Source organism: Lithobates pipiens, unplaced genomic scaffold (genome assembly GCF_037356315.1).
Source record: "Lithobates pipiens isolate NorthernLeopardFrog02 unplaced genomic scaffold, aLitPip1_a1.2 Scaffold_18, whole genome shotgun sequence".
Classification (NCBI taxonomy): Eukaryota; Metazoa; Chordata; class Amphibia; order Anura; family Ranidae; genus Lithobates; species Lithobates pipiens.
Window position 1 is genome coordinate 657,150,676 of NW_027507758.1, and position 14,562 is coordinate 657,165,237.

Consider the following 14,562-nt stretch of genomic DNA (forward strand, 5'->3'; position numbering starts at 1 on the left):
TGATAGGAGGTAACAAGGGAAGTATTGGCGTTGTAACGCCCAGTGTTTGTGTTGTCTGCACAGTCACTTCCGTAACATTATGCGATGGTTTCGCTGGTTCTAAAGTTAAACGTCACTTCCGTAACATTATGCGATGGTTTCGCTGGTTCTAAAGTTAAACGTCACTTCCGTAACATTCTGTGATGCTTTTGCTTAACTGTATTGCCGAACATTTGTTGGAACGCACGGCGCTAGCGTTTGGAACGCACGGCGCATGCGCAATACGCAATTTCTGGCGGAAACGTCACTTCCGCAGCATCCTGTGATAGGCAGCATAATGTGACACTACAGCGGAACACTCAGCGCGCATGCGTACGTCTAAGCGAAGAGACGGGAAGTGACGTCATTATTGGGCGCCGTGCGGGCGAGGTGAGAGGAGACATTCTACACATCGCTGATTGGTTGTCTCTTCTCCTCAGGAATGGCGGCGAGGTCTCTGAGCTCAGCACTGCGATCTCTCTACGTGACATGTCTCCGGACTGAGCCACGCCTCCTCCTACAGGTCAGTGACTATCCCCTCCGAGACTGGCCACTCCTCCCCCCTCCGTGTCTGGCCCCTCCCCCTTCCGTGACCGGCCCCTCCTCCTCCCCCTCCGTGACCGGCCCCCCCTCCTCCCCCTCCGTGACCGGCCCCTCCTCCCCCTCCGTGCCCGGCCCCTCCCCCCCTCCGGGATCAGCCCCTCCCCCTTTCTGTCCAGCCCCTCCCCCTTTGTGACCGGCCCCTCCTCCCCCTCTGTGACCGGCCCCTCCTCCCCCTCTGTGACCGGCCCCTCCTCCCCCTCTGTGACCGACCCCTCCTCCCCCTCTGTGACCGACCCCTCCTCCCCCTCTGTGACCGACCCCTCCTCCCCCTCTGTGACCAACCCCTCCTCCCCCTCTGTGACCGGCCCCTCCCCCCTCCTTGATCGGCCCCTCCTCCCCCTCCGTGACCGGCCCCAACCCCCTCCGAGGTCAGCCCCTCCCCCTTTCTGTCCAGCCCCTCCCCCTCTGTGACCTCCCACTCCTCCCCCTCTGTGACCTCCCCCTCCGGGATCAGCCCCTCCCCCCCTTTCTGTCCAGCCCCTCCCCCTCTGTGACCTCCCCCTCTGTGACCTCCCCCTCCTCCCCCCTCTGTGACCGGCCCCTCCCCCTCCTTGATCTGCCCCTCCCCCCTCGTGTCCAGACCCTCCCCCCTCGTGACCGACCCCTCCGTGACCGGCTCCCCCTCCGTGCCCGGCCCCTCCCCCCTTTCTGTCCAGCCCCTCCCCCTCTGTGACCGACCCCTCCTCCCCCTCTGTGACCGACCCCTCCTCCCCCTCTGTGACCGACCCCTCCCCCTCCTTGATCTGCCCTCCCCCACATGACCGGCCCCTCTGTGCCCGGCCCCTCCTCCCCCTCTGTGCCCGGCCCCTCCTCCCCCTCCGTGCCCGGCCCCTCCTCCCCCTCCGTGCCCGGCCCCTCCTCCCCCTCCGTGCCCGGCCCCTCCTCCCCCTCCGTGATTGGCCCCTCCCCCTCCGTGATCGGCCCCTCCCCCTCCGTGCCCGGCCCTTCCTCCCCCTCCAGAGACTGCAGGCATGATACCGGAGATGATCAGAGACTGCAGGCATGATACAGGAGGCGATCAGAGACTGCAGGCATGATACAGGAGGCGATCAGAGACTGCAGGCATGATACAGGAGGCGATCAGAGACTGCAGGCATGATACAGGAGGCGATCAGAGACTGCAGGCATGATACCGGGGGCGATCAGAGACTGCAGGCATGATACAGGAGACGATCAGAGACTGCAGGCATGATACCGGGGGCGATCAGAGACTGCAGGCATGATACCGGAGACGATCAGAGACTGCAGGCATGATACAGGAGACGATCATAGACTGCAGGCATGATACAGGAGACGATCAGAGACTGCAGGCATGATACAGGAGGCGATCAGAGACTGCAGGCATGATACAGGAGGCGATCAGAGACTGCAGGCATGATACAGGAGGCGATCAGAGACTGCAGGCATGATACAGGAGGCGATCAGAGACTGCAGGCATGATACAGGAGGCGATCAGAGACTGCAGGCATGATACAGGAGGCGATCAGAGACTGCAGGCATGATACAGGAGGCGATCAGAGACTGCAGGCATGATACCGGGGGCGATCAGAGACTGCAGGCATGATACAGGAGACGATCAGAGACTGCAGGCATGATACAGGAGACGATCAGAGACTGCAGGCATGATACCGGAGACGATCAGAGACTGCAGGCATGATACCGGAGACGATCAGAGACTGCAGGCATGATACAGGAGACGATCATAGACTGCAGGCATGATACAGGAGACGATCAGAGACTGCAGGCATGATACAGGAGACGATCAGAGACTGCAGGCATGATACCGGAGACGATCAGAGACTGCAGGCATGATACCGGAGACGATCAGAGACTGCAGGCATGATACCGGGGGCAATCAGAGACTGCAGGCATGATACCGGAGATGATCAGAGACTGCAGGCATAGTACAGCAGAGAGGTGGGGAGTGTCCCATCTCAGCAGCTCTCTGCTCTGCTCCCTCCTCGCTCATTGGAGCGTTGAGCTGTGGAGGGGGTGGGGAGAATGCCATCTCAGGCTCTCAGTGGCTCTTTGCTCCTCCTCACTCATTGGGCTCCGTTATTGGACAGTAGAGCCTGGGATAGGTGGCGGGAGGGGGGCGGGACCCCTTTCCACCAACCACAGAAGTGATGGAGTGACTATTCAGCCAACCAATTTGAGACTGAAAAGATCCGTCCCGGGGCGATGCCTGCAGGTGCCCCCGCCATCCCGGTGTCTCCTCCCGTATAGGAAGGGGTCTGAGCCGCAGGGGGCGGGGTTCTCTAATATGGCCCGTGATTGGTTGAACAAACTCTTCATTATCCGTGCTGACCAGAAAAAAATAATAAGTAAAAAAAAGATTAGTTACCCTGAGAAGGGAAAACAATCCAATAGAAAAATATTATCCACCAACATGAAAATACAAATCAACAGGAAAAAGTCACGTGATAGAAAAGGAAACAAAGTCCGTATAAATGTGCAAAAATCAGCTGATTGGGATCACTGGGAGGATCCGGTAAGAAAATATATTTGCCGACAACCTCCGACTGTGCAAAGGCTTACCAGTGTCCAGATGACGTCTGTGTAGACGAAACGCGTCAATTTGGGTCCTGCCAACAGCATTGCGCTGTTCCATATTGTCCTTTTTTTTTTTTTTTTTTTTCTCCTCGGGGTAACTAATCTTTTTTTTATTCGTTATTTTGCACATCGGGTGACTCAGTTTTGTATTATTATTCGGGGATCCATTGCTTAAAATTTTTCTTTTCTTGTGCTGGCTGCTCTATATACTCATTCTTAGTGTTATTAGGCTCCCTCCCCCTCCCCCTGGGTGTAAGGATCTGGTAGCTGGAGGGGGCGTGATGTGAACACACGGAGGAGCTCTGATTGGAGGCAGCAAGTCTCATTTACACGAATCGGGCGGAGCCTGTTTAAAGTGTCCAATACACAGACTGGCATAATTATGAGCGATAATTAGTGGGAATATCATTGATGGGCGGGGATAATATTGATGGGCGGGGATAATATTGCATATTATTGATGGGCCGGTAACTAGCGAGGATATATGATGTCATAGTAGCACCTAGCGCCCCCCTGTGGTTTACCTCCATTGTACAGCTCTCTCTCTGTGTTGATTCAGTTATATTATCACCCCTTTTGGTTGTTGGTTGTGATTGGTACTCAGTGATGTTATTGTCCCGCCCACAGGACGGCCCCCTGGTCCCTCCTCTCCGCCGGGGGCTCCTCACCACCTCCAGCCTCAGTCACTTCGATGTCTGGAAACCGCCAACCAAATACACCATCAACCCGATCGGGAAGAGGAAAACCGGAGGAAGAGACCACACAGGTTGGGGGGGGGGCAAGGTGGGAGGAGTTATAAGGGGGATGTCCCGCCTGGAGTGGGAGGAGTTATATGGGGAATGTCCTGCCTGGAGTGGGAGGAGTTATATGGGGGATGTCCTGCCTGGAGTTTGGAGGAGTTATATGGGGGATGTCCTGCCTGGAGTGGGTGGGGTTATATGGGGGATGTCCTGCCTGGAGTGGGTGGGGTTATATGGGGGATGTCCTGCCTGGAGTGGGTGGGGTTATATGGGGGATGTCCTGCCTGGAGTGGGTGGGGTTATATGGGGGATGTCCTGCCTGGAGTGGGTGGGGTTATATGGGGGATGTCCTGCCTGGAGTGGGAGGGGTTATATGGGGATGTCCTGCCTGGAGTGGGTGGGGTTATATGGGGATGTCCTGCCTGGAGTGGGTGGGGTTATATGGGGGGATGTCCTGCCTGGAGTGGGTGGGGTTATATGGGGGATGTCCTGCCTGGAGTGGGAGGAGCAATATGGGGGATGTCCTGCCTGAAGTGGGAGGAGCAATATGGGGGATGTCCTGCCTGGAGTGGGAGGAGCAATATGGGGGATGTCCTGCCTGGAGTTGGAGGAGTTATATGGGGGATGTCCTGACCCATATTCGCATTCCTCAGGGCAGATCCGCACACACGGAGTTGGCGGGGGGAGGGGGAAAAGAGGGGGAGGGGAAATACTGACCCGTATTCCCGTTCCTCAGGACGGATCCGCACACACGGAGTCGGTGGGGGGGGGGAGAAGAGGGGGAGGGGAAATACTGACCCATATTCCCATTCCTCAGGACGGATCCGCACACACGGAGTCGGTGGGGGGGGGGGGGGAAGAGGGGGAGGGGAAATACTGACCCATATTCCCATTCCTCAGGACGGATCCGCACACACGGAGTCGGTGGGGGGGGGGGGGGAAGAGGGGGAGGGGAAATACTGACCCATATTCCCATTCCTCAGGACGGATCCGCACACACGGAGTCGGTGGGGGGGGGGGGAGAAGAGGGGGAGGGGAAATACTGACCCATATTCCCATTCCTCAGGACGGATCCGCACACACGGAGTCGGTGGGGGGGGGGGGAGAAGAGGGGGAGGGGAAATACTGACCCATATTCCCATTCCTCAGGACGGGTCCGCACACACGGAGTCGGTGGGGGGGGGGGGGAGAAGAGGGGGAGGGGAAATACTGACCCGTATTCCCATTCCTCAGGACGGATCCGCACACACGGAGTCGGTGGGGGGGGGGGGGAGAAGAGGGGGAGGGGAAATACTGACCCATATTCCCATTCCTCAGGACGGATCCGCACACACGGAGTCGGTGGGGGGGGGGGGGGGAGAAGAGGGGGAGGGGAAATACTGACCCATATTCCCATTCCTCAGGGACGGATCCGCACACACGGAGTTGGTGGGGGGGGGGGGAGAAGAGGGGGAGGGGAAATACTGACCCGTATTCCCATTCCTCAGGACGGATCCGCACACACGGAGTCGGCGGGGGACACAAACAGCTTTTCCGGATGATTGACTTCCAGCGGCTGAATTATGAGCCGGGCCGGGAGGACACGCCCTTCCCAGGAGAAAGTGATGGAGGTGCGCTACGATCCCTGCAGGTAAGTGACCCCCATGACATGCCTGCACCCCCCATGGGGGAATGACATGACAGGTGCTGTTTATGTCCTCTGTAGGTCCGCGGACATCGCTCTGGTCGCAGGAGGGAAGAGGAAACGCTGGATTATCGCCACAGAGAATATGAAGAACGGAGATCTGATCACTTCATCCGGGCACATCGGGCGCATGGCGGGTACCCTCCTATCCAATGTCTGTCACTTCTTCAGCCATGTTTTATAAAGGTTTAACCCCGCCCCTTTTCTTGTCAGTGTTGGCCCAGGAGGGAGATGCCCACCCACTCGGAGCCCTGCCAATCGGGACGCTCATTAATTGTCTGGAGGTTATCCCCGGGAAGGGAGCGCTGTGTATCCGAGCAGCAGGTGAGTCAAAGGCCTGAAGGGCTTCCTGGGCACATTCAGGCTGGTGGGAATACATGGGATGCTGGGGGTCTGTGTCCTCAGATGTGAGGGTGCCGGGGGTCTGTGTCCCCAGATGTGGGGGTGCCGGGGGTCTGTGTCCCCAGATGTGGGGGTGCCGGGGGTCTGTGTCCCCAGATGTGGGGGTGCCGGGGGTCTGTGTCCCCAGATGTGGGGGTGCCGGGGGTCTGTGTCCCCAGATGTGGGGGTGCCGGGGGTCTGTGTCCCCAGATGTGGGGGTGCCGGGGGTCTGTGTCCCCAGATGTGGGGGTGCCGGGGGTCTGTGTCCTCAGATGTGAGGGGGCCAGGGATCTGTGTCCTCAGATGTGAGAGTGCCAGGGATCTGTGTCCCCAGATGTGGGGGTGCCAAGGGTCTGTGTCCCCAGATGTGGGGGTGCCAAGGGTCTGTGTCCAAAGATGTGAGGGTGCCGGGGGGGTCTGTGTCCCCAGATGTGAGGGTGCCGGGGGTCTGTGTCCTCAGATGTGAGGGTGCCGGGGGTCTGTGTCCCCAAATGTGAGGGTGCCGGGGGTCTGTGTCCCCAAATGTGAGGGTGCCGGGGGTCTGTGTCCCCAAATGTGAGGGTGCCGGGGGTCTGTGTCCCCAAATGTGAAGGTGCTGGGGGTCTGGGTGCCGGGGGTCTGTGTCCTCAGATGTGAGGGTGCCGGGGGGTCTGTGTCCCCAGATGTGGGGGTGCCGGGGGTCTGTGTCCTCAGATGTGAGGGTGCCGGGGGTCTGTGTCCTCAGATGTGAGGGTGCCGGGGGGTCTGTGTCCTCAGATGTGAGGGGTGCCGGGGGTCTGTGTCCTCAGATGTGAGGGTGCCGGGGGTCTGTGTCCTCAGATGTGAGGTGCCAGGGGTCTGTGTCCTCAGATGTGAGGGTGCCGGGGGGGTCTGTGTCCCCAGATGTGGGGGCGCCGGGGGGGGTCTGTGGCGGTTTCTGGGGGGGGGGGTCTGTGTCCCCAGATGTGGGGGGTGTCTGGGGCTTCAAATGTAGGGGGGTGTCAGGGGTCTGGGGCTTCAGATGTGGGGGTGCCGGGGGTCTGTGTCCCCAGATGTGGGGGGGTCTGGGGCCTCAGATGTGGGGGGGTGTCGAGGGCCTCAGGTGTAGGGGGGGTGTAGAGGGTCTGGGGCCTCAGATGTGGGGGGTGTCAGGGGTCTGGGGCCTCAGATGTGGGGGAGTGTCGTGGGTCTGTGGCCACAGATGTGGGGGAGTGTCGTGGGTCTGTGGCCTCAGATGTGGGGGGGTGTCGAGGGTCTGTGGCCTCAGATGTTCGGGGTGTTGGGGGTCTGGGGCCTCAGATGTGGGGGGGTGTCGGGGGTCTGTGGCCTCAGATGTTCGGGGTGTTGGGGGTCTGGGGCCTCAGATGTGGGGGTGCCGGGGGTCTGTGTCCCCAGATGTGGGGGTGCCGGGGGTCTGTGTCCCCAGATGTGGGGTGCCGGGGGTCTGTGTCCCCAGATGTGGGGGTGCCGGGGGTCTGTGTCCCCAGATGTGGGGGTGCCGGGGGTCTGTGTCCCCAGATGTGGGGGTGCCGGGGGTCTGTGTCCTCAGATGTGAGGGGGCCAGGGATCTGTGTCCTCAGATGTGAGAGTGCCAGGGATCTGTGTCCCCAGATGTGGGGGTGCCAAGGGTCTGTGTCCCCAGATGTGGGGGTGCCAAGGGTCTGTGTCCCCAGATGTGGGGGTGCCAAGGGTCTGTGTCCAAAGATGTGAGGGTGCCGGGGGGGTCTGTGTCCCCAGATGTGAGGGTGCCAGGGGTCTGTGTCCCCAAATGTGAGGGTGCCGGGGGTCTGTGTCCCCAAATGTGAGGGTGCCGGGGGTCTGTGTCCCCAAATGTGAGGGTGCCGGGGGTCTGTGTCCCCAAATGTGAAGGTGCTGGGGGTCTGGGTGCCGCGGTCTGTGTCCTCAGATGTGAGGGTGCCGGGGGGTCTGTGTCCTCAGATGTGAGGGTGCCGGGGGTCTGTGTCCCCAGATGTGGGGGCGCGGGGGGGGTCTGTGGCGGTTTCTGGGGGGGGGGGTCTGTGTCCCCAGATGTGGGGGGTGTCTGGGGCTTCCAAATGTAGGGGGGTGTCAGGGGTCTGGGGCTTCAGATGTGGGGGGTGCCGGGGGTCTGTGTCCCCAGATGTGGGGGGGGTCTGGGGCCTCAGATGTGGGGGGGTGTCGAGGGCCTCAGGTGTAGGGGGGGTGTAGAGGGTCTGGGGCCTCAGATGTGGGGGGTGTCAGGGGTCTGGGGCCTCAGATGTGGGGGAGTGTCGTGGGTCTGTGGCCTCAGATGTGGGGGGGTGTCGAGGGTCTGTGGCCTCAGATGTTCGGGGTGTTGGGGGTCTGGGGCCTCAGATGTGGGGGGGTGTCGGGGGTCTGTGGCCTCAGATGTTCGGGGTGTTGGGGGTCTGGGGCCTCAGATGTGGGGGGGTGTCGAGGGTCTGTGGCCTCAGATGTTCGGGGTGTTGGGGGTCTGGGGCCTCAGATGTGGGGGGCTGCCGGGGGTCTGTGTCCCCAGATGTGGGGGTGCCGGGGGTCTGTGTCCCCAGATGTGGGGGTGCCGGGGGTCTGTGTCCCCAGATGTGGGGGTGCCGGGGGTCTGTGTCCCTCAGATGTGAGGGGGCCAGGGATCTGTGTCCTCAGATGTGAGAGTGCCAGGGATCTGTGTCCCCAGATGTGGGGGTGCCAAGGGTCTGTGTCCCCAGATGTGGGGGTGCCAAGGGTCTGTGTCCCCAGATGTGGGGTGCCAAGGGTCTGTGTCCAAAGATGTGAGGGTGCCGGGGGGGTCTGTGTCCTCAGATGTGAGGGTGCCGGGGGTCTGTGTCCTCAGATGTGAGGGTGCCGGGGGTCTGTGTCCCCAAATGTGAGGGTGCCGGGGGTCTGTGTCCCCAAATGTGAGGGTGCCGGGGGTCTGTGTCCCCAAATGTGAAGGTGCTGGGGGTCTGGGTGCCGGGGGTCTGTGTCCTCAGATGTGAGGGTGCCGGGGGTCTGTGTCCTCAGATGTGAGGGTGCCGTGGGTCTGTGTCCTCAGATATAAGGGTGCCGGGGGTCTGTGTCCTCAGATGTGAGGGTGCCGGGGGTCTGTGTCCTCAGATGTGAGGTGCCAGGGGTCTGTGTCCTCAGATGTGAGGGTGCCGGGGGGGTCTGTGTCCCCAGATGTGGGGGCGCCGGGGGGGTCTGTGTCCCCAGATGTGGGGGCCGGGGGGGGGTCTGTGGCGGTTTCTGGGGGGGGTCTGTGTCCCCAGATGTGGGGGGTGTCTAGGGGCTTCAAATGTTAGGGGGGTGTCAGGGTGTCTGGGGCTTCAGATGTGGGGGGTGCCGGGGGTCTGTGTCCCCAGATGTGGGGGGGGTCTGGGGCCTCAGATGGGGGGTGTCGAGGCCTCAGGTGTAGGGGGGTGTAGAGGGTCTAGGGCCTCAGATGTGGGGGTGTCAGGGGTCTGGGGCCTCAGATGTGGGGGAGTGTCGAGGGCCTCAGGTGTAGGGGGGGTGTAGAGGGTCTGGGGCCTCAGATGTGGGGGGTGTCAGGGGTCTGGGGCCTCAGATGTGGGGGGTGTCGAGGGCCTCAGGTGTAGGGGGGGTGTAGAGGGTCTGGGGCCTCAGATGTGGGGGTGTCAGGGGTCTGGGGCCTCAGATGTGGGGGAGTGTCGTGGTGTCTGTGGCCTCAGATGTGGGGGGGTGTCGAGGGTCTGTGGCCTCAGATGTTCGGGGTGTTGGGGGTCTGGGGCTCAGATGTGGGGGGGTGTCGGCGGTCTGTGGCCTCAGATGTTCGGGGTGTTGGGGGTCTGGGGCCTCAGATGTGGGGGGTGTCGAGGGTCTGTGGCCTCAGATGGTTCGGGGTGTTGGGGTCTGGGGCCTCAGATGTGGGGGGTGTCGAGGTCTGTGGCCTCAGATGTTCGGGGGTTGGGGTCTGGGGCCTCAGATGTGGGGGGGTGTCGGGGGTCTGTGGCCTCAGATGTTCGGGGTGTTGGGGGTCTGGGGCCTCAGATGTGGGGGGTGTCGAGGGTCTGTGGCCTCAGATGTGGGGGGTGTCGAGGGTCTGTGGCCTCAGATGTTCGGGGTGTTGGGGTCTGGGGCCTCAGATGTTCGGGGTGTTGGGGTCTGGGGCCTCAGATGTGGGGGGGTGTCGGGGTCTGTGGCCTCAGATGTTCGGGGTGTTGGGGGTCTGGGGCCTCAGATGTGGGGGGTGTCTGGGGCCTCATGCTCTATACTCTTCCCTCACAGGCACCTGCGGTGTGTTACTGAGGAAGGTGAACGGGACGGCCATCGTACAGCTTCCATCCAAGAGACAAGTTCAGGTGAGAAAATTCCGCTACTGCACTAAAGTCTACTTCCCCTATCTGTGCCTTGCCTCTCTCCTCTCCTTCCATGCTCCTCTCCTTCCTCCTGCACTCCGCCTCTCTCCTTCCTCCCGCACTCCTGCCTCTCTCCTCTCCTTCCTCCGCCTCTCTCCTCTCCTTCCTCCGCCTCTCTCCTCTCCTTCCCTCCGCCTCTCCGCCTCTCCTTCCTCCGCCTCTCTCCCTCCTTCCTCCTGTGCCCGCGCCTCTCTTCCTCCCCTGTGCCCCGCCTCTCTCCTTCCTCCTGTGCCCCGCCTCTCCTCCTTCCTCCTGTGCCCCGCCTTCTCATCCCCTTCCTCCTGTGCCCCGCCTGTCTCATCCCCTTCCTCCTGTGCCCCGCCTCTCTCCTCCCCTTCCTCCTATGCCTCACCTCTCTGCTTTCCTTCCTTCTATGCCCCGCCTCTCTCCTCTCCTATGCCTCGCCTCTCTCCTCCCCTTCCTCCTATGCCCCGCCTCTCTCCTCCCCCTTCTATGCCTCGTCTCTCTCCTCCCCTTCCTCCTATTCCCCGCCTCTCTCCTCCCCTTCCTCCTATTCCCCGCCTCTCTCCTCCCCTTCCTCCTATTCCCCGCCTCTCTCCTCCCCTTCCTCCTATGCCTCGTCTCTCTCCTCCCCTTCCTCCTATGCCTCGTCTCTCTCCTCCCCTTCCTCCTATGCCTCGTCTCTCTCCTCCCCTTCCTCCTATGCCTCGTCTCTCTCCTCCCATCCTCCTATGCCTCGTCTCTCTCCTCCCCTTCCTCCTATGCCTCGTCTCTCTCCTCCCCTTCCATGCCCCGCCTCTCCTCTCCTATGCCCCCGCCTCTCTTCTCCCCTTCCTCCTATGCATCGTCTCTCTATTCTCCTTCCTCCTATGCCTCGCCTCTCTATTCTCCTTCCTTCTATGCCCCGCCTCTCTCCTTCCTCCTATGCCCGCCTCTCCTTCCTTCTATGCCTCGCCTCTCTCCTCCCCTTCTATTCCCTGCCTCTCTCCTCCCCTTCTATTCCCTGCCTCTCTCCTTCCCTTCCTCCTATGCCTCGCCTCTCTCCTCTCCTTCCTCTATGCCTCGCCTTTCTCCTCTTTCCTCCCGTGCTCCACCTCTGTTCTCTTAATTCCCCTGCCCCGCCTCTCTCCTCTGCTTCCTCCCGTGCCCCGCCTCTCTCCTCTGCTTCCTCCCGTGCCCCGCCTCTGTCCTCTGCTTCCTCCGTGCCCCGCCTCTCTCCACTGCTTCCTCCCGTGCCCCGCCTCTCTCCACTGCTTCCTCCCGTGCCCCGCCTTTCTGCTCTCCTTCCTTCCGAGCCCCTCCTCTCCTTCCTCTGGTGCCCGCCTCTCTCCTCTCCTTTCTCCCTCTGGAGCCCTGCCTCTCTCCTTCCTTCTATGCCTCTCCTCTCCTTCCTTCTATGCCTCGCCTCTCTACTCTCCTTCTATGCCCTGCCTCTCTCCTCCCCTTCCTCCTATGCCCCGCCTCTCTCCTTCCCTTCCTCCTATGCCTCGCCTCTCTCCTCTCCTTCTGTCTATGCCCCGCCTCTCTCCTCTCCTTCCTCCTATGCCTCGCCTTTCTCCTCTTTCCTCCCGTGCTCCACCTCTGTTCTCTTTATTCCCCTGCCCCGCCTCTCTCCTCTCCTTCCTCGCCCCGCCTCTCTCCTCTCCTTCCTCCTGTGCCCCGCCTCTCTCCTCTCTTTCCTCCCGTGCCCCTCCTCTCCTTCCTCCTGTGCCCCGCCTCTCTCCTCTGCTTCCTCCCATGCCCCGCCTCTCTCCTCTGCTTCCTCCCGTGCCCCGCCTTTCTCCTCTCCTTCCTCCCGTGCCCCGCCTTTCTCCTCTCCTTCCTTCTGAGCCTCTCCTCTCCTTCCTCTGGTGCCCGCCTCTCTCCTCTCCTTCCTCCCTCCGGAGCTTTGCCTCTCTCTTCTCCTTCCTCCTATGCCCGCCTCGCTCTTCTCCTCCCTCCTATGCCCTCCTCGCTCTTCTCCTCCCTCCTATGCCCGCCTCGCTCTTCTCCTCCCTCCTATGCCCGCCTCTCTCTTCTCCTTCCTCCTATGCCCCGTCTCTCTCTTCTCCTTCCTCCTATGCCCCGTCTCTCTCTTCTCCTTCCTCCTATGCCTCGCCTTTCTCCTCTTTCCTCCCGTGCTCCACCTCTGTTCTCTTTATTCCCCTGCCCCGCCTCTCTCCTCTCCTTCCTCGCCCCGCCTCTCTCCTCTCCTTCCTCCTGTGCCCCGCCTCTCTCCTCTCCTTCCTCCTGTGCCCCGCCCTCTCTCCTCTGCTTCCTCCCATGTCCCGCCTCTCTCCTCTCCTTCCTCCCGTGCCCCGCCTTTCTCCTCTCCTTCCTCCCGCGCCCCGCCTTTCTCCTCTCCTTCCTCCCGCGCCCCGCCTTTCTCCTCTCCTTCCTCCCGCGCCCCGCCTTTCTCCTCTCCTTCCTTCTGAGCCTCTCCTCTCCTTCCTCTGGTGCCCGCCTCTCTCCTCTCCTTCCTCCCTCCGGAGCTTTGCCTCTCTCTTCTCCTTCCTCCTATGCCCGCCTCGCTCTTCTCCTTCCTCCTATGCCCGCCTCTCTCTTCTCCTTCCTCCTATGCCCGCCTCTCTCTTCTCCTTCCTCCTATGCCCCGTCTCTCTCTTCTCCTTCCTCCTATGCCCCGTCTCTCTCTTCTCCTTCCTCCTATGCCCTGTCTCTCTCTTCTCCTTCCTCCTATGCCCCGCCTCTCTCTTCTCCTCCTTCCTCTTATGCCCACCTCTTGTCCTATCCATTTCGTACACCTCCTTTCTCCCTTCTCACATCTTTTCCCTTCCTCTTGTGTCAATCCTTTTTTTTTCCTCCCTTTGCCATGCTCCTCCTCCTCTCTGATGCCTCTTCTTTCCCTAAAGGTGTTGGAGACCTGTGTGGCAACGGTGGGACGGGTGTCTAATGTGGATCATAATAAGAGAATCATCGGAAAGGCGGGGCGGAACCGCTGGCTGGGAATCCGACCTTCTAGTGGACTCTGGAAAAGAAAGGGGGGCTGGGCGGGAAGGAAGATCAAACCTCTGCCCCCAATAAAGAGTTATGTGAAATTACCAGGTGCCAGCCCTGCCCTGCGGGTTTAGGATCCCCCCTTTCCCAGCATGGATTCAGGAGGAGGACAGTCCGTATTCCAGTGATATATTATTTTTTCTCACAGCTCTGGAAAACTTCTGTGGATACGGAATGGTAACAACTCCGGTCCGTTGATTTGTTTTTGCTATTGATGTTTCCCCCCTAGTGGCCACACAAGAAAGTATGAAAAATCCCCTCATAGATGTCACCAAAACAGCTTCACCTATCAGAAGGTGTCCCCCTTATTATTAGTTCTGGTGACACCGAGAGAGCGAGTCCCTCCCACAATGGGCGTCGTCCATACCGGCCTGAGCTCCGCAATCTGCCAGAAAATGTTTTGGATTTATGAACTCGTTCATCGCAACGCTAAAAATACAATAAACCAATAAATGTGTCTCTTCATAAAAGCCGAGTCTTGTCATCATTATACCTTCACATCTCCTCACCTTCCTGTATATCAGAGACACCACCCTTCACATCTCCTCACCTTCCTATATATCAGAGACACCACCCTTCACATCTCCTCACCTTCCTATATATCAGAGACACCACCCTTCACATCTCCTCACCTTCCTGTATATCAGAGACACCACCCTTCACATCTCCTCACCTTCCTATATATCAGAGACACCACCCTTCACATCTCCTCACCTTCCTATATATCAGAGACACCACCCTTCACATCTCCTCACCTTCCTATATATCAGAGACACCACCCTTCACATCTCCTCACCTTCCTATATATCAGAGACACCACCCTTCACATCTCCTCACCATCCTATATATCAGAGACACCACCCTTCACATCTCCTCACCTTCCTATATATCAGAGACACCACCCTTCACATCTCCTCACCTTCCTGTATATCAGAGACACCACCCTTCACATCTCCTCACCTTCCTATATATCAGAGACACCACCCTTCACATCTCCTCACCTTCCTATATATCAGAGACACCACCCTTCACATCTCCTCACCTTCCTATATATCAGAGACACCACCCTTCACATCTCCTCACCATCCTATATATCAGAGACACCACCCTTCACATCTCCTCACCTTCCTGTATATCAGAGACACCACCCTTCACATCTCCTCACCTTCCTATATATCAGAGACACCACCCTTCACATCTCCTCACCTTCCTATATATCAGAGACACCACCCTTCACATCTCCTCACCTTCCTGTATATCAGAGACACCACCCTTCACATCTCCTCACCTTCCTATATATCAGAGACACCACCCTTCA

At 59.9% G+C, this 14,562-nt stretch overlaps 1 protein-coding gene across 1 annotated transcript; it reads left to right on the top strand.

Annotated features, from left to right (window-relative positions):
- Positions 1–367: 367 nt before the first annotated feature.
- On the top strand, positions 368–13,714 carry LOC143989357 (large ribosomal subunit protein uL2m-like). The gene is given in 8 exon segments (XM_077489459.1): positions 368–541; positions 3,802–3,940; positions 5,402–5,505; positions 5,507–5,544; positions 5,620–5,735; positions 5,812–5,922; positions 10,159–10,232; positions 13,100–13,714. Coding segments are annotated over 8 exon segments (882 nt in total). The 5' UTR covers positions 368–460; the 3' UTR covers positions 13,319–13,714.
- The last annotated feature ends 848 nt before the right edge of the window (positions 13,715–14,562 follow it).